General features: G+C 41.2%; 1 protein-coding gene across 10 annotated transcripts in view; it reads right to left on the bottom strand.

The window, feature by feature from the left end:
* The window catches only part of Spata16 (spermatogenesis associated 16), a 380,391-nt gene that overhangs the window by 53,505 nt on the left and 301,732 nt on the right, over window positions 1-25,154 (bottom strand). For all 10 annotated transcript variants that reach the window (XM_039103604.2, XM_063282699.1, XM_039103603.2 and 7 more), the window contains 2 exons: window positions 14,282-14,446; window positions 3,904-3,987 (listed from right to left, as the gene is read on the bottom strand). In XM_039103604.2, coding sequence (XP_038959532.1) covers window positions 3,904-3,987; window positions 14,282-14,446 — 249 coding nt within the window. The remainder of the gene's footprint in view (window positions 1-3,903; window positions 3,988-14,281; window positions 14,447-25,154) is intronic.

Raw genomic sequence — 25,154 nt, 5'->3', positions numbered from 1 at the left:
CCTCTCTGCCTTCCGATTACTCTTGTCCTCCATGAGTATCTCTGCTCCTTCCTCTCTGCCTTCTGATTACTCCTGTCTTCTATGAGCATCTCTGCTCCTTCGTCTCTGCCTTCTGATTACTCCTGTCTTCTATGAGCATCTCTGCTCCTTCGTCTCTGCCTTCTGATTACTCCTGTCTTTTATGAGCATCTCTACTCCTTCCTCTCTGCCTTCTGATTACTCCTGTCTTCTGAGTATCTCAGCAGAAAGTTATCTCCATTACAGAAGCATATATTGCTTCTGAACCTAGTTTTCTCAAAAGCTAGAGAATTCCTTCAAAGACCTTATGACTTCACAGTATCAGTGGGTTAGTGTGTCATTCTCAAGGGTCTGTGGCCCAGCCCTTCTGGAACCTTCCTTTAATTCCTTAGATATAGGAGTGACAGAGTGGCACCTTCTACTTGATGCCTGAGTTTTCATTTTACAATTTTCTGCTCCAATTTTCTCAGAGTTTGTCATCCCAACCCCTTCTCTTGGCTGTCTGGCTCCACTGAATGGTACCGATTTTCTGTATTTTATTTCTTTTTAATTTTCTTATTTAACAACTTCCTAGTTATTTATTTTAAGATTACATTTTTCTCATCTCTCCTGACTCCATGCACATACATGCATGATATGCATGTATACACACACACACACACGGAGGTCAAGGGACAACTAAGAGAAATGTTTTCTCTTTCTATCATGTGACTCTCCCTGGAATTAAACTCAGGCTGTCATTCTGGGAAGCAACTGCCTTTACTTCCTATATTAAATTCTCATTCAGCTATCTTGTATGGCTTTTGCCTCCTGGCTACACTCTAAAGCAGTTTATATTCTTAGCCAAAGCCATCCCTGTGACAGTTTCTTTCTTTGGAAAATGGCACCAAAAGGCCTTTCTATAGACCCTGCCTTGCTCAAGCAAAAATCTTGACGCCATTGCTTATTTTTCTTTCTTTGTGAGTGCTTTGCCTATGCATACGCACAGCATGGCCCTTTGAATGAGAATGACCTTCAGGAACTCAATTATTTGAATACTTGGTATCCAGTTGGTGAAATTGTTTGGGAAGGATTAGGAGGTATACCTTTGTGAGAGAAAGTATGTCTCTGGGGTATATTAGTGTTCTCTAGAGTAACAGCATGTATAGATGAATCTCTCTCTCTCTCTCTCTCTCTCTCTCTCTCTCTCTGCCTCTTTGTATCTATCTATCTATCTATCTATCTATCTATCTATCTATCTATCTACCTATCTATCTCTATCTATCTATCTATCTATCTATCTATCTATCTATCTATCTATCTATCTATCTATGAATGTTTTTCAGTTTGTGGTTCAGCTAATCCAACGATCGGTGGCAATGAATGGAAAGTCCAAGAATCTAGTAGTTGTTCAGTTTAGCTGGTCTTCAGTATATGCTAGAATCCTGAAGAAGTAGGCCTAATGCCAGGGAAGAAATGGATGTCCCAGCAAGGCAAGAGCAAGTAGGCCAAGGGCAAAACTTTCTTTCTTCTGTGTCCTTTATAGGATTCCAGTAGAAGGCAAGACCCAGATTTGATCTGTATTAAAGAGCTGGATTTACCTAAGAGATCTGAATTAGTAGTAGATCTTCCCATGTTGAGTGAAGCAGAAATCCCTCACAGATGAGGCATGTCCTCTACTTTTGGGTTATAGGTAATTCCAGATATAGTCAAGTTGACCACCAAGAATTACCGTCACACTGGAAGGCAGACTTGTGCCATTTGGAATGTGTTCTCTGCTTTCTGTTTGTGGTTCAAGTAGGCTCTCAGCTAATGCTCCAGCCCCTGTCTGCCTATCTTCCACCATGTTCCCTGCTGAGATGGTTCTCCCTTTGGAATTGCAAGCCCCAGATAAATCTTCTACAAGGAGTTGTAGTGGTTTGAATGAGAATGACCCTATATAGGCTCATGTGTTTGAATGCATGGTCCCTAATCAGTGGGACTATTTGGGAAGATTTAAGGAGGTATGGCCTTGGATTTAGAGAAGATGTGTCACTGGGGTTGACTTTTAGGCTTTCAAAGGCTGTGACAGGCCCAGTCACTTTCTCTCTGCCCGAGATCATGGAGCACATCTGCACCATGCCTGACTTCCTGCTACCATGCTTTCTGCTGTGATTATCATGGATTAGCATGTAAAATGTAAGCAGGCCCCCAACTAAAAACTTTCTCTTTTATTTTCCTTGGTCATCATGGTGCTTTCATCATGGTGGTAGAAAAGTAACTGATATACTTGACGAGTTCTTTGTGTTCATGGTGCACATTTTTTCACTCTGTTTTGAAAAGTTCCTCTGTGTGTATGTGTGTGTGTAGGCCGGAGGCCAGGAGACAACTTTGGAGATATTTTTTTTCAGCTGCTACCTGCCTTTTTTTGGAGACAGGGTCTTTCACTGGTTGAAACTCACTAAGTAAGCTTGACTGGCTGACCACCGAGTGCCAGGAATTGACTTGTCTCCACCTCCTCTGCCCTGGGATGCCAAGTGTTAACCATCACAAATGGCTTTATTTTTTTTTTTAAATGTGGGATCTGGGAATTAAAATCATGTTCACGTCTCCAACATCTTAACTCACTAAGGTATCTTCCCACCTTCCAATCTCCCCTTTCACCTAGGTAATGAACATTAATTTTTAAATGCTGTAGAAGAAACACATTCACACAGATGGTTTTCTGATCTCCCAGACCAGTTGTTCTCATCTGTTTCCATAGGTTATAAAAGCAGGTTGTTCACAGCCATTCATATGCATTCATATACAGCCATTCATAGAGCCACACTGCTTCTGCCCATCAAGGCATCCCTGATACCTGATAACTCTTCCTGTTGTGATGGACACTCGAGTGTCCATCGATTTTGTTGATTTTGTTTTCCATGTATCTCTTCAGATTTGTGAGTTGATTTCACAGCACAGGTTCCTCTTCTGACTCACCAGAGCCTTCCTGGCTGGGAGTTACCTTTCAGACCAAAGCCTTGTTTGGATCCTTTTATGTTTCCTGACCTCAGGATCTCACAGAGGATGGGAGGAGACTTAATGGGGAATACAGCAATCAGAATGTATTTCCTGGAGGTGAATTGGAGGCCTATATTTTCAGACAGACCTATACTGCCTCACAAGTCTCCTGAGTACCTTGGGCTAGGTGTCTCTCAGGAAATCTTGCCCTGAGTACCAGCAACTAGCTGCTATGCTTCTCCCTGACCAAACCCACCAGTGTTTGAGATTCCGAAGCCTGAGTTGGGCTGTAGTATTGCAAGCAAAGTGAGCGGGGGGAAAAAACACAAAACAAAACAAAAGAAAAATTAGTAGTTGAAAAATCAATGAAAATTCCAAGGAAAATCGTTTTTTAAAATTGTCATTATAAGCTAGGCAGTGGTGGTAGACAGTTCTCTGAGTTTGAAGCCAGCCATGGATGCATATATATATATGTATATGTGTATATGTATATGTGTGTATGTGTATGTATATGTGTATATGTATATTTATATATTTGTATATTATAGGTATATTAATATATTTGCATACATCATAAAATATATGCATACACATATCAAGTAAATTTATATATATGTATGTATATATTGAAGAAACACTCATTTAAGTAGAAAGTGAAAAGGAGCATGACCCAGAAGGATGGTCGGTATGGTGAAAACAGTGCATCAGAACAAATAAAAAACAAAACAAAACAAAACTGAAAAACCCATCCTTGGTTTTGGTTACATTTCTAGTTCTCTCCACTGCATTCATCTCACAAAGAAAGCAGACCGAAACAACCCCAGGGACTTCTTTCATTTCTTTTTTATCTTCTAGACAGATTTGACCCAAGGTGGACGTTTTCTCGGAGGATAAGATGTATTTTCCTTCGGCTCAGAATTTTACCTTTTGGATCGTATTCCACACACGCTCCTTATCATTCTTCCTTCCTTCAAGGGTGTCCATGGCGTCTGCCATTAGTGACTGCAGCTGTGATACCAAGATAAAAATTATCAGCATGGAATTCATACAGAAATAACTTCTCTAAATACACAGATTAAAACCTAATTAAAAAATCATTTGTATGCTGATGGTTTTATTACTCATATTCCTCACAATGAAGATGGCCACCTCGACTCTGCTCCAGTCATGGCTGAGGATTGCTGCACGCAGAAGCTGTTGAAACAACGGAAAGAGTCTTCCTGGAAGTTTGTAGGAAGCGTATAGGTTTTAATGCAGCAAGTGCTGATGTTTTGTTAAAAACAGATCTGGGCTGTAAAGAATGACGGCGGAAGTTAATTCTCTCAGGAAATGGCATGTAGTACATGAATGTGTTTTAGTATTTTCTCCTGAGGCTAATGTATCATAATTCTCGGCATCATGAAAAAGCTCTCCAGAGGACAATACTCTAACTGCGATGTTTTATTGCCTCTTAAAACAATCTCGTTCATTTAAACTCTTTTACTATTGTTAACGTTTTGAAATAACTATTTTCTTCTTGGTTTTTTTCCTTTCTTTTGTTTTAAATGTCCCTTTGAATCTGCACACTTTACCTACCAAAAAGCCATCTGCTATATTCCAGTTGAAAAGAATATGATGAACTTGGAGTAGTGGGGTGTGCCTGTCATCCCTGAACTTGATGAGTGGAGGCAGGGGGATCGGGAGCTCAAGACCAGCCTCAGGTAGTGGTGAGTTGGGTCTCCTTGAGACTTTTGTCTCAGAAGAAATGAACATCAACGACCAAACAGCCAAAGGACAGTCATGGCAGTGGGGAAACTGAGGCAGGAGGAAACCAAGTCCAAAGCTCCACTAAACAAGATAGTGAGGACAAGTTTCAGAATGGGTGGGTTGCATCCGAACACGGGATCCTGAATGGTTAACCCTTGGATGATCTCCCTGGCGCTGCAGAGCAGAATCACTCTAAAGGCCTCTGTTGAACAGCCTCTGTTTTCACCGTGCCCTACCAGGCCAGGCTGGGGCTTCCTTTCTAAGGCTGACCACACTTGGAAAGTAAAATCCATGACATAAAGTGATGAAAGACGCAGATGGCTCAAATGGTGGGGCTGTACGTGCACACCCATATGTCTGTGTGTCTATCATCTGTCAGTCTGTCTATCCATCTAGCTACCTACCATTCAGTCATTTGTCTGTCTATCTTTCTACGTTTTGGGAGTGTATAAAATATAAAAACATCCCACGAAGTACCATTTTATAAAGTGTAAGCTACTGAACAGATTGTACACTTGGAAGACATGTCAGTGATGCTGGTTTTGAGTCCTTGGTGCACATTTTGAAAACTAAGCATTTCTGGGGTAGGGAATCCACACAGGTGGGAGGCCTTCTACAGGGAATTCTGCTTTGTTCTTTCATTTAAATCTTGAATGTGCTTTTTGAGAAGATAGGACCAACATTTTCCTTTCTAAATTAGCATTTTCTTTGCTTCTTTTATCTTTTTTTTTTATTAACTTGAGTATTTCTTATATACATTTCGAGTGTTATTCCCTTTCCCGGTTTCCGGGCAAACATCCCCCTCCCCCCGCCCCTTCGTTATGGGTGTTCCCCTCCCCACCCTCCCCCGATTGCCGCCCTCCCCCCAACAATCACGTTCACTGGGGGTTCACTCTTAGCAGGACCCAGGGCTTCCCCTTCCACTGGTGCTCTTACTAGGATATTCATTGCTACCTATGAGGTCAGAGTCCAGGGTCAGTCCATGTATAGTCTTTAGGTAGTGGCTTAGTCCCTGGAAGCTCTGGTTGCTTGGCATTGTTGTACATATGGGGTCTCGAGACCCTTCAAGCTCTTCCAGTTCTTTCTCTGATTCCTTCAATGGGGGTCCTGTTCTCAGTTCAGTGGTTTGCTGCTGGCATTCGCCTCTGTATTTGCTGTATTCTGGCTGTGTCTCTCAGGAGCGATCTATATCCGGCTCCTGTCAGTCTGCACTTCTTTGCTTCATCCATCTTGTCTAATTGGGTGGCTGTATATGTATAGGCAACATGTGGGGCAGGCTCTGAATGGATGTTCCTTCAGTCTCTGTTTTAATCTTTGCCTCTCTCTTCCCTGCCAAGGGTATTCTTGTTCCCCTGTTAAAGAAGGAGTGAAGCATTCACATTTTGATCATCCGTCTTGAGTTTCATTTGTTCTAGGCATCTAGGGTAGTAATTCAAGCATTTGGGCCAATAGCCACTTATCAATGAGTGCATACCATGTATGTCTTTCTGTGATTGGTTTAGCTCACTCAGGATGATATTTTCCAGTTCCAACCATTTGCCTATGAATTTCATAAAGTCGTTGTTTTTGATAGCTGAGTAATATTCCATTGTGTAGATGTACCACATTTTCTGTATCCATTCCTCTGTTGAAGGGCATCTGGGTTCTTTCCAGCTTCTGGCTATTATAAATAAGTCTGCGATGAACATAGTGGAGCACGTGTCTTGTTTATATGTTGGGGCATCTTGTGGGTATATGCCCAAGAGAGTCATAGCTGGATCCTCAGGCAGTTCAATGTCCAATTTTCTGAGGAACCTCCAGACTGATTTCCAGAATGGTTTTACCAGTCTGCAATCCCACCAACAATGGAGGAGTGTTCCTCTTTCTTCGCATCCTCGCCAGCATTTGCTGTCACCTGAGTTTTTGATCTTAGCCATTCTCACTGGTGTGAGGTGAAATCTCAGGGTTGTTTTGATTTGCATTTCCCTTATGACTAAAGATGTTGAACATTTCTTTAGGTGTTTCTCAGCCATTCGGCATTCCTCAGCTGTGAATTCTTTGTTTAGCTCTGAACCCCATTTTTTAATGGGGTTATTGGTCTCCCTGCGGTCTAACTTCTTGAGTTCTTTGTATATTTTGGATATAAGGCCTCTATCTGTTGTAGGATTGGTGAAGATCTTTTCCCAATCTGTTGGTTGCCGTTTTATCCTAACCACAGTATCCTTTGCCTTACAGAAGCTTAGCAGTTTTATGAGATCCCATTTGTCGATTCTTGATCTTAGAGCGTAAGCCATTGGTGTTTTGTTCAGGAAATTTTTTCCAGTGCCCATGTGTTCCAGATGCTTCCCTAGTTTTTCTTCTATTAGTTTGAGTGTGTCTGGTTTGAGGTGGAGGTCCTTGATCCACTTGGACTTAAGCTTTGTACAGGGTGATAAGCATGGATCGATCTGCATTCTTCTACATGTTGCCCTCCAGTTGAACCAGCACCATTTGCTGAAAATGCTATCTTTTTTCCATTGGATGGTTTTTGGGTCCTTTGTCAAAAATCAAGTGACCATAGGTGTGTGGGTTCATTTCTGGGTCTTCAATTCTATTCCATTGGTCTATCTGTCTGTCTCTGTACCAATACCATGCAGTTTTTATCACTATTGCTCTGTAATACTGCTTGAGTTCAGGGATAGTGATTCCCCCTGAAGTCCTTTTATTGTTGAGGATAGTTTTAGCTATCCTGGGTTTTTTGTTATTCCAGATAAATTTCCAAATTGTTCTGTCTAACTCTTTGAAGAATTGGATAGGTATTTTGATGGGGATTGCATTGAATCTGTAGATCGCTTTTGGTAAAATGGCCAATTTTACTATATTAATCCTGCCAATCCATGAGCATGGGAGATCTTTCCATCTTCTGAGGTCTTCTTCAATTTCTTTCTTCAGAGTCTTGAAGTTCTTATTGTACAGATCTTTTACTTGCTTTGTTAAAGTCACACTGAGGTACTTTATATTATTTGGGTCTATTATGAAGGGTGTCATTTCCCTAATTTCTTTCTCGGCTTGTTTCTCTTTTGTGTAGAGGAAGGCTACTGATTTATTTGAGTTAATTTTATACCCAGCCACTTTGCTGATGTTGTTTATCAGCTTTAGTAGTTCTCTGGTGGAACTTTTGGGATCACTTAAATATACTATCATATCATCTGCAAATAGTGATATTTTGACCTCTTCTTTTCTGATCTGTATCCCCTTGACCTCCTTTTGTTGTCTGATTGCTCTGGCTAGAACTTCAAGAACCATATTGAATAAGTAGGGAGAGAGTGGGCAGCCTTGTCTAGTCCCTGATTTTAGTGGGATTGCTTCAAGTTTCTCTCCATTTAGTTTAATGTTAGCAACTGGTTTGCTGTATATGGCTTTTACTATGTTTAGGTATGGGCCTTGAATTCCTATTCTTTCCAGGACTTTTATCATGAGGGGGTGTTGAATTTTGTCAAATGCTTTCTCAGCATCTAATGAAATGATCATGTGGTTCTGTTCTTTCAGTTTGTTTATATAATGGATCACGTTGATGGTTTCCATATATTAAACCATCACTGCATGCCTGGGATGAAGCCTACTTGATCATGGTGGATGATTGTTTTGATGTGCTCTTGTATTCGGTTTGCCAGAATTTTATTGGGTATTTTTGCATCGATATTCATAAGGGAAATTGGTTTGAAGTTCTCTTTCTTTGTTGGGTCTTTGTGTGGTTTAGGTATAAGAGTAATTGTGGCTTCATAGAAGGAATTCGGTAGTGCTCCATCTGTTTCAATTTTGTGGAATAGTTTGGATAATATTGGTATGAGGTCTTCTATGAAGGTTTGATAGGATTCTGCACTAAACCCGTCTGGACCTGGGCTCTTTTTGGTTGGGAGACCTTTAATGACTGCTTCTATTTCCTTAGGAGTTATGGGGTTGTTTAACTGGTTTATCTGTTCCTGATTTAACTTCGGTACCTGGTATTTGTCTAGGAAATTGTCCATTTCCTGCAGATTTTCAAGTTTTGTTGAATATAGGCTTTTATAGTAAGATCTGATTTTTTGAATTTCCTCTGAATCTGTAGTTATGTCTCCCTTTTCATTTCTGATTTTGTTAATTTGGACACACTCTCTGTGTCCTCTCCTTAGTCTGGCTAAGGGTTTATCTATCTTGTTGATTTTCTCAAAGAACCAACTTTTGGTTCTGTTGATTCTTTCTATGGTCCTTTTTGTTTCTACTTGGTTGATTTCAGCTCTGAGTTTGATTATTTCCTGCCTTCTACTCCTCCTGGGTGTATTTGCTTCTTTTTGTTCTAGAGCTTTTAGGTGTGCTGTCAAGCTGCTGACATATGCTCTTTCCTGTTTCTGCAGGCACTCAGCGCTATGAGTTTTCCTCTTAGCACAGCTTTCATTGTGTCCCATAAGTTTGGGTATTTTGTACCTTCATTTTCATTAAATTCTAAAAAGTTTTTAATTTCTTTCTTTATTTCTTCCTTGACCAGGTTATCATTGAGTAGAGCATTGTTCAATTTCCACGTATATGTGGGCATTCTTTTCTTATTGTTATTGAAGACCAGTTTTAGGCCGTGGTGGTCCGATAGCACGCATGGGATTATTTCTATCTTTCTGTACCTGTTGAGGCCCGTTTTTTGACCAATTATATGGTCAATTTTGGAGAAGGTACCATGAGGAGCTGAGAAGAAGGTATATCCTTTTGCTTTAGGATAGGATGTTCTATAAATATCTGTTAAGTCCATTTGGCTCATGACTTCTCTTAGTCTGTCTATGTCTCTGTTTAATTTCTGTTTCCATGATCTGTCCATTGATAGGAGTGGGGTGTTGAAATCTCCTACTATTATTGTGTGAGGTGTAATGTGTGTTTTGAGCTTTAGTAAGGTTTCTTTTACGTATGTAGGTGCCCTTGTATTTGGGGCATAGATATTTAGGATTGAGAGTTCATCTTGGTGGATTTTTCCTTTGATGAATATGAAGTGTCCTTCCTTATCTTTTTTGATGACTTTTAGTTGAAAATTGATTTTATTTGATATTAGAATGGCTACTCCAGCTTGCTTCTTCCAACCATTTGCTTGGAAAGTTGTTTTCCAGCCTTTCACTCTGAGGTAGTGTCTGTCTTTTTCTCTGAGGTGTGTTCCTGTAGGCAGCAGAATGCAGGGTCCTCGTTGCGATTCCAGTTTGTTAATCTATGCCTTTTTATTGGGGAGTTGAGGCCATTGATGTTGAGAGATATTAAGGAATAGTGATTATTGCTTCTTGTTATATTCATATTTGGATGTGAGGTTATGTTTGTGTGCTTTTCTTCTTTTTGTTTTGTTGCCAAGACGATTAGTTTCTTGCTTCTTCTAGGGTATAGCTTGCCTCCTTATGTTGGGCTTTACCATTTATTATCCTTTGTAGTGCTGGATTTGTAGAAAGATATTGTGTAAATTTGGTTTTGTCATGGAATATCTTGGTTTCTCCATCTATGTTAATTGAGAGTTTTGCAGGATACAGTAACTTGGGCTCACATTTGTGTTCTCTTAGGGTCTGTATGACATCTGTCCAGGATCTTCTGGCTTTCATAGTCTCTGGTGAAAAGTCTGGTGTCATTCTGATAGGTCTGCCTTTATATGTTACTTGACCTTTTTCCCTTACTGCTTTTAATATTCTTTCTTTATTTTGTGCGTTTGGTGTTTTGACTATTATGTGACGGGAGGTGTTTCTTTTCTGGTCCAATCTATTTGGAGTTCTGTAGGCTTCTTGTATGCCTATGGGTATCTCTCTTTTTAGGTTAGGGAAGTTTACTTCTATGATTTTGTTGAAGATATTTACTGGTCCTTTGAGCTGGGAGTCTTCACTCTCTTCTATACCTAGTATCCTTAGGTTTGATCTTCTCATTGAGTCCTGCATTTCCTGTATGTTTTGGACCAGTAGCTTTTTCTGCTGTACATTATCTTTGACAGTTGAGTCAATGATTTCTATGGAATCTTTTGCTCCTGAGATTCTCTCTTCCATCTCTTGTATTCTGTTGGTGAAGCTTGTATCTACAGCTCCTTGTCTCTTCCTTTGGTTTTCTATATCCAGGGTTGTTTCCATGTGTTCTTTCTTGATTGCTTCTATTTCCATTTTTAATTCCTTCAACTGTTTGATTGTGTTTTCCTGGAATTCTTTCAGGCATTTTTGCGATTCCTCTTTGTAGGCTTCTACTTGTTTATTAATGTTTTCCTGTGTTTCTCTAAGGGAGTTTTTCACGTCTTTCTTGAAGTCCTCCAACATCATGATCAAATATGATTTTGAAACTAGATCTTGCTTTTCTGGTGTGTTTGGATATTCCATATTTGTTTTGATGGGAGAATTTGGCTCCGATGATGCCATGTAGTCTTGGTTTCTGTTGCTTGGGTTCCTGTGCTTGCCTCTTGCCATCAGATTATCTCTAGTGTTACTTTGTTCTGCTATTTCTGACAGTGGCTAGACTGTCCTATAAGCCTGTGTGTCAGGAGTGCTGTAGACCTGTTTTCCTGTTTTTTTTTTTCAGCCTGTTATGGGGACAGTGTGTTCTGCTTTCGGGCGTGTAGTTTTTCCTCTCTACAGGTGTGCAGCTGTTCCTGTGGGCCTGTGTCTTGAGTTCACCAGGCAGGTCACTTGCAGCAGAAAAGTTGGTCTCACCTGTGGTCCCGAGGCTCAAGTTCGCTCTCGGGGTGCTGCCCACGACCTCTCTGGGGCAGCAGCAACCAGGAAGATCTGCGCCGCCGTTTCCGGGAGCTTCAGTGCACCAGGGTTCCAGATGGCGTTTGGTGTTTTGCTCTGGAATCAGTAATGTGTGCAGAGTGCAGTCTCTTCTGGTTTGCCAGGCATGTCTGCCTCTCTGAAGGTTTAGCTCTCCCTCCCACGGGATTTGGGTGCAGAGAACTCTTCTTCTTTTATCTTAGAGGAGCCTTAGTCTTCTAAAACCAGCTATACCATGGCCTTTAAAAGCAATACTTTTACCATAGTGTTGACTGCTTCCTGGACGGCTGAATGAACACAGTCTTTTTTATTTTATTTTATTTTATTTTATTTTTTTTATTAACTTGAGTATTTCTTATTTACATTTCGAATGTTATTCCCTTTCCTGGTTTCTGGGCAAACATCCCCCTAATCCCTCCCCCTCCCCTTCTTTATGGGTGTTCCCCTCCCCACCCTCCCCCCATTGCTGCCCTCCCCCCAACAATCACGTTCACTGGGGGTTCAGTCTTAGCAGTACCCAGGGCTTCCCCTTCCACTGGTGCTCTTACTAGGATATGTATTGCTACCTATGAGGTCAGAGTCCAGCGTCAGTCCATGTATAGTCTTTAGGTAGTGGCTTAGTCCCTGGAAGCTCTAGTTGCTTGGCATTGTTGTTCATAAGGTGTCTCGAGCCCCTTCAAGCTCTTCCAGTTCTTTCTCTGATTCCTTCAACGGGGGTTCTATTCTCAGTTCAGTGGTTTGCTGCTGGCATTCGCCTCTGTATTTGCTGTATTCTGGCTGTCCCTCAGGAGAGATCTACATCCGGCTCCTGTTGGCTTGCACTTCTTTGCTTCATCCATCTTGTTTAATTGGGTAGCTGTATATGTATGGGTCACATGTAGGGCAGGCTCTGAATGGGTGTTCCTTCTGTGTCTGTTTTAATCTTTGCCTCTCTATTCCCTGCCAAGGGTATTCTTGTTCCCCCTTTTAAAGAAAGAGTGAAGCATTCACATTTTGATCATCTGTCTTGAGTTTCATGTGTTCTATGCATCTAGGGTAATTCAAGCATTTGGGCTAATAGCCACTTATCAATGAGTGTATACCATGTGTGTTTTTCTGTGATTGGGTTACCTCACTCAGGATAATATTTTCCAGTTCCAACCATTTGTCTATGAATTTCATAAAGGCATTGTTTTTGATAGCTGAGTAATATTCCATTGTGTAGATGTACCACATTTTCTGTATCCATTCCTCTGTTGAAGGGCATCTGGGTTCTTTCCAGCTTCTGGCTATTATAAATAAGGCTGCGATGAACATAGTGGAGCACGTGTCTTGTTTATATGTTGGGGCATCTTGTGGGTATATGCCTAAGAGAGTCATAGCTGCATCCTCAGGTAGTTCAATGTCCAATTTTCTGAGGAACCTCCAGACTGATTTCCAGAATGGTTTTACCAGTCTGCAATCCCACCAACAATGGAGGAGTGTTCCTCTTTCTCCACATCCTCGCCAGCATTTGTTGTCACCTGAGTTTTTGATCTTAGCCATTCTCACTGGTGTGAGGTGAAATCTCAGGGTTGTTTTGATTTGCATTTCCCTTATGACTAATGATGTTGAACATTTTTTAGGTGTTTCTCAGCCATTCGGCATTCCTCAGCTGTGAATTCTTTGTTTAGTTCTGAACCCCATTTTTTAAATAGGGTTATTGGTCTCCCTGCGGTCTAACTTCTTGAGTTCTTTGTATATTTTAGATATAAGCCCTCTATCTGTGCTAGGATTGGTAAAGATCTTTTCCTAATCTGTTGGTTGCCATTTTGTCCTAACCACAGTGTCCTTTGCATTACAGAAGGTTTGAGGTTTTATGAGATCCCATTTGTCGATTCTTGATCTTAGAGCATAAGCCATTGGTGTTTTGTTCAGGAAATTTTTTCTAGTGCCTATGAAATACAGTCTTTTAAAGGGTGTTCAGCACACCACCATAATGGGTCGGGCAGCTTTATCACTAGTTTTGACTTGTAAATTCCTGGAAAAAACAGGTTTATTTCACTGGTTCCATCTTTAGTATGCATAGCATTATTACTGGGCTAGGGAGATTGTTACACTTATGCTTACTCTGAAGATCAGCATTTATTTAATACAGTTTTAAAAAGCCTAGATAAATAGTATAAATACTGGAAGCTCATTTCTTCGTTACATCTGTAAAAGCTCAAAGAGGGAGGGTTCTTTTGGTTATCTGAAAATTACAGGTAATCAGTTTGGGCTGTTCTCATCCTTCTGCTGTGAATTCAATTCAAGTCTATAATTAGTTTTAGCTACTCTCAATTAAAGCTTCAAAGTAAAGAGCCCTTCCCCATGACACATTAGGCTCTCTAGACCTCTCCTTGAATGGGCAGCACACTGTTCAATAATTACTTTTCAAATGAGGTGGTATGATTTCTAATATTAATTATGATTATAATACACACATCTGTTTGAAGAAATTGTTTCTAAGCTATTCCTTTAAGTAGTTTTTGAGTAGGTCTGTAGAAGAACAAAATGTTTTATGAATGTGTGTGTGTATACATATATATATATATGTATATATATGCTTTCATTTTAATTTAAATGAAAGCTTTATATATAATATGAATAACTAGCCCTTTCTTATGTTTTTGCACATTACAAGGTTATTTCTAAATATACAAGAAGAAAGAAAAGGGAAAGCAGTCACATTGATCCACACTGCTCTTGTCTTCTAGTGTCTTCATTGGAATGCTGGATGAGGACTGGCGTCTCCCTTCAGACCACAGTTATTACCACAAGCCTTTTCAGCTCCCATCAGTCTTCTGTTGGCTCAGGGCCTGCAAAAGCTTAAACAAAGAGAAACAAATACTTACCAATTCTGCCTCCTGTTGACTGATGTCCTGCAGATAAGGGACGGTTGCCAGCTCTGCCATTGCTTGATTGATCACCTGGGCCTGCTCCTTCACTCTCTGCAGCCGGCTGAGGAGGCTGGCATAGTGCAACTTCTCCATCACACCTGAGCATGCATGGAAATTCCCCTGGTCCCATAGGAAAAAGGAATGTTTCAGAACAAGAGCACAGACCCAGACCTCTCAGACTAAGTCAAATCAGGGTCAGGCAAAATAGAGTACTCTCTCTCTCTCTCTCTCTCTCTCTCTCTCTCTCTCTCTCTCATATATATATATATATGTATATGTATATGTATATGTATATGTGTGTATCATCTGTCTATCATCTATCATTTGTCTATCTGCCTTTCTGTCTGTCTATCTATCTATCTATCTATCTATCTATCTATCTATCTATCTATCTACCTTGTTTATCTATACCAAGCCTCACAATGTAGTCCTGGGTGGCCTGAAACTGTATACATTGCCCAGGCTGGCCTTGAATTCATAGAGATCCATCTCCGTCTCCTAGGATTCAAGGTGGGCACTGTTATATCAGACTCATTTACATCTTTTGAAAGCAACAGGATCTGGTACAAGCACATGTTTCCTTCTATCACTTGAGAAGCACTCGGGAATTGGTTCCTACGCTTTGCTTTAATTTGGCTCCCAAAAGCTGTGCTTCTAGACACTGAGGGTCCCGGGCCCCCAGCTGCCTTCTATTGGTAATAAAGAATTGCTGTACAGTCAATGGTGGGGCAGGGAGACAGAGGCAGGACTTTTAGATTGGACAGGTGAGGGACTGGGGAAGAGAAGGTGGAGGAAAGGAGGAGACTTCCCATGACTCACCAGAGGCAGAGGGAACAGATTTAAAAGTTGCAGGAGAGAAATCATCCAGGAATGTAGGTGGAAAGGGAAAGTGGCCCTATGGGTGGCTGCCTAGAAGTCAGCAAAGATAAAATATATTTAGAAGGTGTTAAGCCAGGAATACCAGAGGGGAGTGTGCGCTAGCCTTGGGGAGGTTTAGAAGTGCCCAACCATTGAGCTAGTCAAGGCATATCAAAATTAGCTGGTGTGTGTGTGTGTGTGTGTGTGTGTGTGTTTGTGTGTGTGTGTGTGTTGTGTGTGTGTGTGTGTGTATTTGTCTTTTGTTTGTGAATCCAGAACACTTGGGTGGGTGCAGCATGTGTGCACGACTTGCCAGGAGCCTAAGCAGTTTAACTAATTTGCTGCTACAGAAATGGTCTCTACATTTTTCTTAAGAAGGCGGCTATACACGAAAGACAGCTTGTAGTAGAGTTGTTGAGATGGGTTTTCTACTTGCCCCGAATAGGCTCTTGAGAAAAATCAGGTTGGAAAGTTCCCCTGGGCTTTCCTAGTTCTTCTCTCACAGGCCTATGACCTCCTGCAGGTAACTTTATTTGCATTATCAGAGCATCATGTCGCTAAGAGTTTGCCTGTTATCTCATGTATGTCAAAGATCGGTTTTATGCAATTTGAACAAACAGCTCTGACCTTATCAATGGTTCTCCCATGGTTGGGTTGTACCCTGACCCTCTAATTACACCTTCCTATCTAGCCCCTAGAAGTACTGCTTCAATAACTGACAGGATCTGTCTTGTGATAGACTGTTCAATTCATTGTAAAGTGCTCCCCGCTTACGGATATATGGAGATCTCTGGTTTACTAGAAACGAGGCAACTTAGGTTAGGGTGGCTTTCCTGTGTATTTGCTGCTGCCAGGCATAGAAGAGAAGTCGCCACCTTCTCTACAACGTCAAATACAGACGGCAATGCTTGATAGGAAGGATAGAGCTTGTAATAAAATACCCAGGTTTCTCTTCAGGAAAGATACATGGGGGTGGGGGAGCACATCGTGGTCAAATTTAAAGCCCCGAGTGATCGATGGGCTCTGAGCATGTTTGGCAGCTACTGTGTTCAAAATCAGGCTGGTGGCCGGGTTCCCTTACGTAGGACTTCTGAACCAGCTACTGCAGAGCCTCTATACAGTTAGCTACTGCAGAGCCTCTATACAGTTAGTTACTGCAGAGCCTCTGTACAGTTAGCTACTGCAGAGCCTCTATACAGTTAGCTACTGCAGAGCCTCTATACAGTTAGCTACTGCAGAGCCTCTGTACAGTTAGCTACTGCAGAGCCTCTGTACAGTTAGCTACTGCAGAGCCTCTATACAGTTAGCTACTGCAGAGCCTCTGTACAGTTAGCTACTGCAGAGCCTCTATACAGTTAGCGCTGCTGCCCTTACTTCTTTCAGTGAGTCCCTGGGTTTGCTGCATAGCCCTAGAAATGAGGATTATATAGACACCTGCCCACATATCCAGACATCTCTAGCAGGAGTTTAGATGACACCATTTCCTGTAGCTTAGTATCTGGTAGGGTCTATCTTAGGTTGCGAATTTGTATCAACTGACTCCCTGGAAGGAAACATGGGACTTCTTCCTGTGATGGTTTGTATATACTTGGGCCAGGTAGTGGCACTATTAGGAGGAGTGGCCCTGTTGGAGTCGGCGTAGACTCGTTGGAGCAGGTGTATCACTGTGGGTGTGGGTTTTAGTACCCTAGTCCTAGCTGCCTGGGAGTGAGTATTCTAATGGTAGCCTTCAGTTAAAAATGTAGGGCGCTCAGCGCCTCCTGCACCATGCCTGCCTGGATGCTGCCATGCTCCCACCTTGCTGATACTGGACTGAACCTCTGAACCTGTAAGCCAGCCCTAATTAAATGTCCTTATAAGACTTGCCTTGGTCATGGTGTCCGCTCACAGCAGAAAAACCCTAACTAAGACACTTCCTAGAAGTTTTCCTCTAAAGAGAAAAACATTGCTACAAAAGAGCATTACTGAGCATCTGAACTTCAACTTGAAATTAGAAAGAGATGTTATCAAGGGTCACGGCAGTGTTGTGACTGACAGCAAACCCAAGGAGGTGTCACTTGCCTAGAATGTGGAAATGAATGAAGGTTGGGCCTTCTTTTGGCTTGATTTCTCCTTGAGAGCCCTTTTGCCTTGCAAGTGCCACCTTCCATTTCAGTTGTTTCTGATTAGCTTTTTCTATGAAAATCAATGGACTTTTGGGAGTGATGATTCCAGACGGTGGGTTTGAGATCCTTTGCCTGAACCGATGAATCAGCTAGCTGTTTGCAGCATGGTCCCTGAACAATGGCATTTTGTCAAGCAGAGCAAAGCAAGCCGGAAGGAGAAACCGTTTTTTCTTACCGAAGAACAATTGCTTCCTTTGTCCTTCTTAAAAGAAACAATGGGGCTAGCTGTAGAGAACTGCTGTAGTGACTCAACTTCAGAGAACAGCATCGACTGCCGCATGCTCAGGGAGCATAATCTATTAGTGTAATTTTCCCAAACATCAGGAAAATAAAAATAGTTGAAAGCAACAGTGCTTTGTTAGCCTGATTGCTGGACGCATAACAAAACAGGAAGTGCTCCATATGAATGAGATCCCAGGGAAGGAACCTACATGTCTAATAGTCACTCGCCCCTCCCTTCCCCACAACCAAATGCAATTCTGGCTATCAGGAAGCTATAGATCAATGCTGTGTATGTGCAGGATGAGGCCTTTTGAAAGACGGAGTGGAAAGTGACGAGCGTCAATATCCGATGTCGGCAGGGGTGTTTTAATGTGGCTGCTGTAAGAAAAAATCAAGGAAATAGTGGAGAACGAAGGAATTAGAGTGACCATCTAGTCCTGAGGAAGGGTGAAATGAAGGAAATAGTGGAAAATGAAGGAATTAGGGTAAGCATCTAGTTCTAGGGAAGGGCGTGAGTGCTCCCCGTAAGACTTTAGGAGGCATACAAATGGCCCCTTAGCTTCTGGAGAGAGGGTAATAAAGTGGCCAAGATTGAAGCTAAAACCTCACCTGGGTGCAATGAAGGTTAGGCAAATAGCAAGTTCAAATGAAGGCTCTGGCAGAGAACTGCCTGGATTTAACGGCAATTATGGATAAATGCTGAGCAAATAAGTGTGCTGTCTAATCCTGAGAGGCAGAGGCTAGCCTTTGGAGGGCATTCTATTCGGCCTAGCATATAGAAACATTGCTGGCAAACAGAGAGTGGATAGGAAGCATATGCTATTGTTCCCTTCAAATGTAAACAACTTTCAATGCTTGTCTGGAGGAAATAAAAAGTAAAATTAATGACTTATTAAAACATGGTTAATTAGGTCTCACTTTTTGGTAAGTCACCCTGTGGAGAAGGCTTCCTGTATGGCAAGAGATTTTATGATTTGAATTCTTAAGCATTTAGCCAGGGAACACAGTGTAGATGGTTTAAGACCGCCAACAGCCAGTGAGGCTAATGAGTGGGAAAGCATAGCACCATCCAGGGAAACTGAAGACCTTAGGACTAAAGTCTTCAGAAGGAGGAATTAAGAAAAAAATAAAAAACCCTCACGCAAGGATGCTGGAGTGAGGGGTTGACATTTGCACTGGAATATTTTAGGTTGAAGCTTATAAATAAACAGAACATCTTTGTTTATCTATGCATTGTTTATCTATGGAGAAACGTAACCTAAGCCTGTCTCAGAGTGGAAAGGATATCACGGACTGAAACACAGGATCCTCCTTTAGCCCAGGGAAGACTGCCATCTTTGCTGACTACCAACTCATGCAAGAGGTTAAACTTCATGTTCCCTTGAAGTCTCTCTCTCTCTCTCTCTTTCTCTCTCTCTCTCTCTCTCTCTCTCTCCCTCTCCCTCTCCCTCTCCCTCCTTCTTTCCTTCTCTCTCTCTCTCCCTCCTTCTCTCCTTTTCTCTCTCTGTCTCTCTGTCTCTGTCTCTCTCTGTCTCTGTCTCTCTCTGTCTCTCTCTGTCACACACACACACACACACACACACACACACACACACACACACACACACAGAGTGTCAACAGATCGAGGACTTCTGTGCCTCACATCCAAAGCATTCAGCCCCCTTTTATAACCAGGCTTCTGTCTGACTTTGGAAGTGCTCACGGTAAGAAAGTTTCTTAGTTATGATCTATGCAAGGATTTAGGAAAAAGCTTTAGAATTTTGTTACACTCACCGTATGTTTATTATGCTTCTTTGAAAATGTTATCCTATTTTTGTATATTTAGTTTTTGGAGAACAATACGCACACCATTTTATTTCACTATAGGAAAATTTAAAATTGAAGTAACCAGTAAAAATTTTTTTGCAATATTATAACTTAGTGTTATTTATTATTATAATCTAGTGTGCTGTCATGTTAACTTTTTCTCTAATTAAAGATGCTGGATGTATACCTCCTATTTATAGATATGTTAATATTTAGTTTGTTAGAGAAAGTATCATGAGAATTCTTGGCATCGTCTAAGCATTATTTAAACATTCACATATTTATCACCGTTTATGTGACAATTTAAGTCTGATAATGCTTAATATATTATATAACTCATTCTGATCGTAGTATTATGTCAGAGATTAATGTTGTCTTTTGATCTCCTGTATTCTAATGAATGCTAAAGCTGTAATGTATATTATTTTTATGCTCTGAAGCCATTTACATTAAGGAACATTGTCTAAGTGAGTTTAAGAAAATCTCTGAGCATATATGACAAAAAGAATCCTTCTTACCATCTTAGCGAATAGGACTAGATATAAAGATAGAGGCCCCAAACAGGTAGCTCACTCTGTCTGTCTGTCTGTCTGTCTGTCTGTCTGTCTGTCTGCCTATCCATCCATCTAATAGATGCCTTACTGGACATGCAAAGTCATGTCTGAATCACTGTATTAAGAATAACTGACAGAGCCTCGGGACCACAGGTAGGACCAACTTTTCTGCTGCAGGCGACCTGACTGGTGGCCTCCGGACACACAGAGGCAAGGTTCCTCTGGGACCGGACACTTCTGGTTTTTAGCGGGAGTCCCAATCTCGCGCTCCCTGCCTCCAGCTCACTGCTCCCAGGCCCTGTGGGAGAGGGAGCTCACCTCCGAGACAGGTGGGGACTCCTGAGACTGCAGAGCAGAGGAGACCACCAACACTGCCCACCCCTGCCCACATCCCTGGCCCAAGAGGAGACTGTATATGGCCTCTGGGTTCCCTTGGATAAGGGCACAGGAGCAGGAAATCTGCTGCGTCTGAGACACCGCCGGAACCTGAAGGAATAGACTGGATAAACAGTTCTCTGCACCCAAATCCCGTGGGAGGGAGAGCTAAACCTTCAGAGACGCAGACACGCCTGGGAAACCAGAGGAGACTACACTCTGCCCACATCTCTGACTCCAGAGGAAAACACCAAACACCATCTGGAACCCTGGTGCACAGAAGCTCCCAGAAGGGGCGGCGCAGATCTTCCTGGTTACTGCCCCTGCGGAGAGCTCATGAGCAACACCTCACGAACAAACCTGAGCCTCGGGACCACAGGTAAGACAAACCTTCCAGCTCCAAGCGACCTGCCTGGTGAACTCAAGACACAGGCCCACAGGAACAGCTGAAGACCTGTAGATAGGAAAAACTGCAGGCCCAAAAGCAGAACACTCTGTCCCCATAACTGGCTGAAAGAAAACAGGAAAACAGATCTACTGACACACAGGCTTATAGGACAGTCTAGCCACTGTCAGAAATAGCAGAACAAAGTAACACTAGAGATAATCTGATGGCAAGAGGCAAGCACAGGAACGCAGGTAACAGAAAGCAAGACTATATGGCATCATCGGAGCCCAATTCTCCCACCAAAGCAAACACGGAATATCCTAACAGACCAGAAAAGCAAGATCTAGTTTCAAAATCATATCTGATCATGATGCTGGAGGACTTCAAGAAATATGTGAAGAACGCCCTTAGAGAAACACAGGAAAATATAAATAAACAAGTAGAAGCCTACAGAGAGGAATCACAAAAATCCCTGAAAGAATTCCAGGAAAACACAAACAAACAATTGAAGGAATTAAAAATGGAAATAGAAGCAATCAAGAAAGAACACATGGAAACAACCCTGGATATAGAAAAGCAAAGGAAGAGACAAGGAGGCGTAGATACAAGCTTCACCAACAGAATACAAGAGATGGAAGAGAGAATCTCAGGAGCAGAAGATTCCATAGAAATCATTGACTCAACTGTCAAAGATAATGTACAGCAGAAAAAGCTACTGGTCCAAAACATACAGGAAATGCAGGACTCAATGAGAAGATCAAACCTAAGGATAATAGGTATAGAAGAGAGTGAAGACTCCCAGCTCAAAGGACCAGTAAATATCTTCAACAAAATCATAGAAGAAAACTTCCCTAACGTAAAAAAAGAGATACCCATAGGCATACAAGAAGCCTACAGAACTCCAAATAGATTGGACCAGAAAAGAAACACTTCCCGACACATAATAGTCAAAACACCTAACGCACAAAATAAAGAAAGAATATTAAAAGCAGTAAGGGAAAAAGGTCAAGTAACATATAAAAGCAGACCTATCAGAATCACACCAGACTTTTCACCAGAGACTATGAAGGCCAGAAGATCCTGGACAGATGTCATACAGACCCTAAGAGAACACAAATGCCAGCCCAGGTTACTGTATCCTGCAAAACTCTCAATTAACATAGATGGAGAAACCAAGATATTCCATGACAAAACCAAATTTACACAATATCTTTCTACAAATCCAGCACTACAAAGGATAATAAATGATAAAGCCCAACATAAGGAGGCAAGCTACACCCTAGAAAAAGCAAGAAACTAATCGTCTTGACAACAAAACAAAGAGAAGAAAAGCACACAAACATAACCTCACATCCAAATATGAATATTACAGGAAACAATAATCACTATTCCTTAATATCTCTCAACATCAATGGTTTCAACTCCCCAATAAAAAGGCATAGATTAACAAACTGGAATCGCAATGAGGACCCTGCATTCTGCTGCCTACAGGAAACACACCTCAGAGACAAAGACAGACACTACCTCAGAGTGAAAGGCTGGAAAACAACTTTCCAAGCAAATGGTCGGAAGAAGCAAGCTGGAGTAGCCATTCTAATATCAAATAAAATCAATTTTCAACTAAAAGTCATCAAAAAAGATAAGGAAGGACACTTCATATTCATCAAAGGAAAAATCCACCAAGATTTTTAAAAATCCTCTCAATCCTAAATATCTATGCCCCAAATACAAGGGCACCTACATACGTAAAAGAAACCTTACTAAAGCTCAAAACACACATTGCACCTCACACAATAATAGTGGGAGATTTCAACACCCCACTCTCATCAATGGACAGATCATGGAAAGAGAAATTAAACAGAGACGTAGACAGACTAAGAGAAGTTATGAGCCAAATGGACTTAACAGATATTTATAGAACATTCTATCCTAAAGCAAAAGGATATACCTTCTTCTCAGCTCCTCATGGTACTTTCTCCAAAATTGACCATATAATTGGTCAAAAAACGGGCCTCAACAGGTACAGAAAGATAGAAATAATCCCATGCATGCTATCAGACCACCACGGCCTAAAGCTGGTCTTCAATAACAATAAGGGAAGAATGCCCACATATACGTGGAAATTGAACAATGCTCTACTCAATGATAACCTGGTCAAGGAAGAAATAAAGAAAGAAATTAAAGACTTCTTAGAATTTAATGAAAATGAAGTTACAAGATACACAAACTTATGGGACACAATGAAAGCTGTGCTAAGAGGAAAATTCATAGCTCTGAGTGCCTGCAGAAAGAACCAGGAGAGAGCATATGTCAGCAGCTTGACAGCACACCTAAAAGCTCTAGAACAAAAAGAAGCAAATATACCAAGGAGGAGTAGAAGGCAGGAAATAATCAAACTCAGAGCTGAAATCAACCAAGTAGAAACAAAAAGGACCATAGAAAGAATCAACAGAACCAAAAGTTGGTTCTTTGAAAAAATCAACAAGATAGATAAACCCTTAGCCAGACTAATGAGAGGACACAGAGAGTGTGTCTAAATTAACAAAATCAGAAATGAAAAGGGAGACATAACTACAGATTCAGAGGAAATTCAAAAAATCATGAGATCTTACTATGAAAGCCTATATTCAACAAAACTTGAAAATCTGCAGGAAATGGACAATTTCCTAGACAGATACCAGGTACCGAAGTTAAATCAGGAACAGATAAACCAGTTAAACAATCCCATAACTCCTAAGGAAATAGAAGCAGTTATTAAAGGTCCCCCAATCAAAAAGAGCCCAGGTCCAGACAGGTTTAGTGCAGAATTCTATCAGACCTTCATAGAAGACCTCATACCAATATTATTCAAACTATTCCACAAAATTGAAACAACACTACCGAATTCCTTCTATGAAGCCACAAGTACTCTTATACCTAAACCACACAAAGACCCAACAAAGAAAGAGAACTTCAGACCAATTTCCCTTATGAATATCGACGCAAAAATACTCAATAAAATTCTGGCAAACCGAACACAAGAGCACATCAAAACAATCATCCACCATGATCAAGTAGGCTTCATCCCAGGCATGCAGTGATGGTTTAATATACGGAAAACCATCAACGTGATCCATTATATAAACAAACTGAAAAAACAAAACCACATGATCATTTCATTAGATGCTGAGAAAGCATTTGACAAAATTCAACACCCCCTCATGATAAAAGTCCTGGAAAGAATAGGAATTCAAGGCCCATACCTAAACATAGTAAAAGCCATATACAGCAAACCAGTTGCTAACATTAAACTAAATGGAGAGAAACTTGAAGCAATCCCACTAAAATCAGGGACTAGACAAGGCTGCCCACTCTCTCCCTACTTATTCAATATAGTTCTTGAAGTTCTAGCCAGAGAAATCAGACAACAAAAGGAGGTCAAGAGGATAGAGATTGGTAAAGAAGAAGTGAAAGTATCACTATTTGCCGATGATATGATAGTATATTTAAGTGATCCCAAAAGTTCCACCAGAGAACTACTAAAGCTGATAAACAACTTCAGCAAAGTGGCTGGGTATAAAATTAACTCAAATAAATCAGTAGCCTTCCTCTACACAAAAGAGAAACAAGCCGAGAAAGAAATTAGGGAAACGACACCCTTCATAATAGACCCAAATAATATAAAGTACCTCGGTGTGACTTTAACCAAGCAAGTAAAAGATCTGTTCAGTAAGAACTTCCAGACTCTGAAGAAAGAAATTGAAGAAGACCTCAGAAGATGGAAAGATCTCCCATGCTCATGGATTGGCAGGATTAATATAGTAAAATTGGCCATTTTACCAAAAGCGATCTACAGATTCAATGCAATCCCCATCAAAATACCAATCCAATTCTTCAAAGAGTTAGACAGAACAATTTGCAAATTCATCTGGAATAACAAAAAACCCAGGACACCTAAAACTATTCTCAACAATAAAAGGACTTCAGGGGGAATCACTATCCCTGAACTCAAGCAACATTACAGAGCAATAGTGATAAAAACTGCATGGTGTTGGTACAGAGTCAGACAGATAGACCAATGCAACAGAATTGAAGTCCCAGAAATGAACCCACACACCTATAGGCACTTGATTTTTGTCAAAGTAGCCAAAACCATCCAATGGAAAAAAGATAGCCTTCTCAGCAAATGGTGCTGGCTCAACTGGAGGTCAACATGTAGAAGAATGCAAATCGATCCATGCTTATCACCCTGTACAAAGCTTAAGTCCAAGTGGATCACGGACCTCCACATCAAACCAGATACACTCAAACTAATAGAAAAAAAACTAGGGCAGTATCTCGAATACATGGGCAGTGGAAAAAATTTCCTGAACAAAACACCAATGGCTTGCCCAAACCCCGTGGGAGAGAGACCTCACCGCCTGATCAGGTGGGCACTCCTGAGGCTGCAGAGCGGAGGAGACCACCAACACTGCCCACCC

This window comes from Rattus norvegicus, chromosome 2, assembly GCF_036323735.1.
Source record: "Rattus norvegicus strain BN/NHsdMcwi chromosome 2, GRCr8, whole genome shotgun sequence".
In the NCBI taxonomy this organism is placed as follows: Eukaryota; Metazoa; Chordata; class Mammalia; order Rodentia; family Muridae; genus Rattus; species Rattus norvegicus.
The sequence above is the reverse complement of the archived record's forward strand: the minus strand, read 5'-3'. Positions and strand labels throughout refer to the sequence as shown.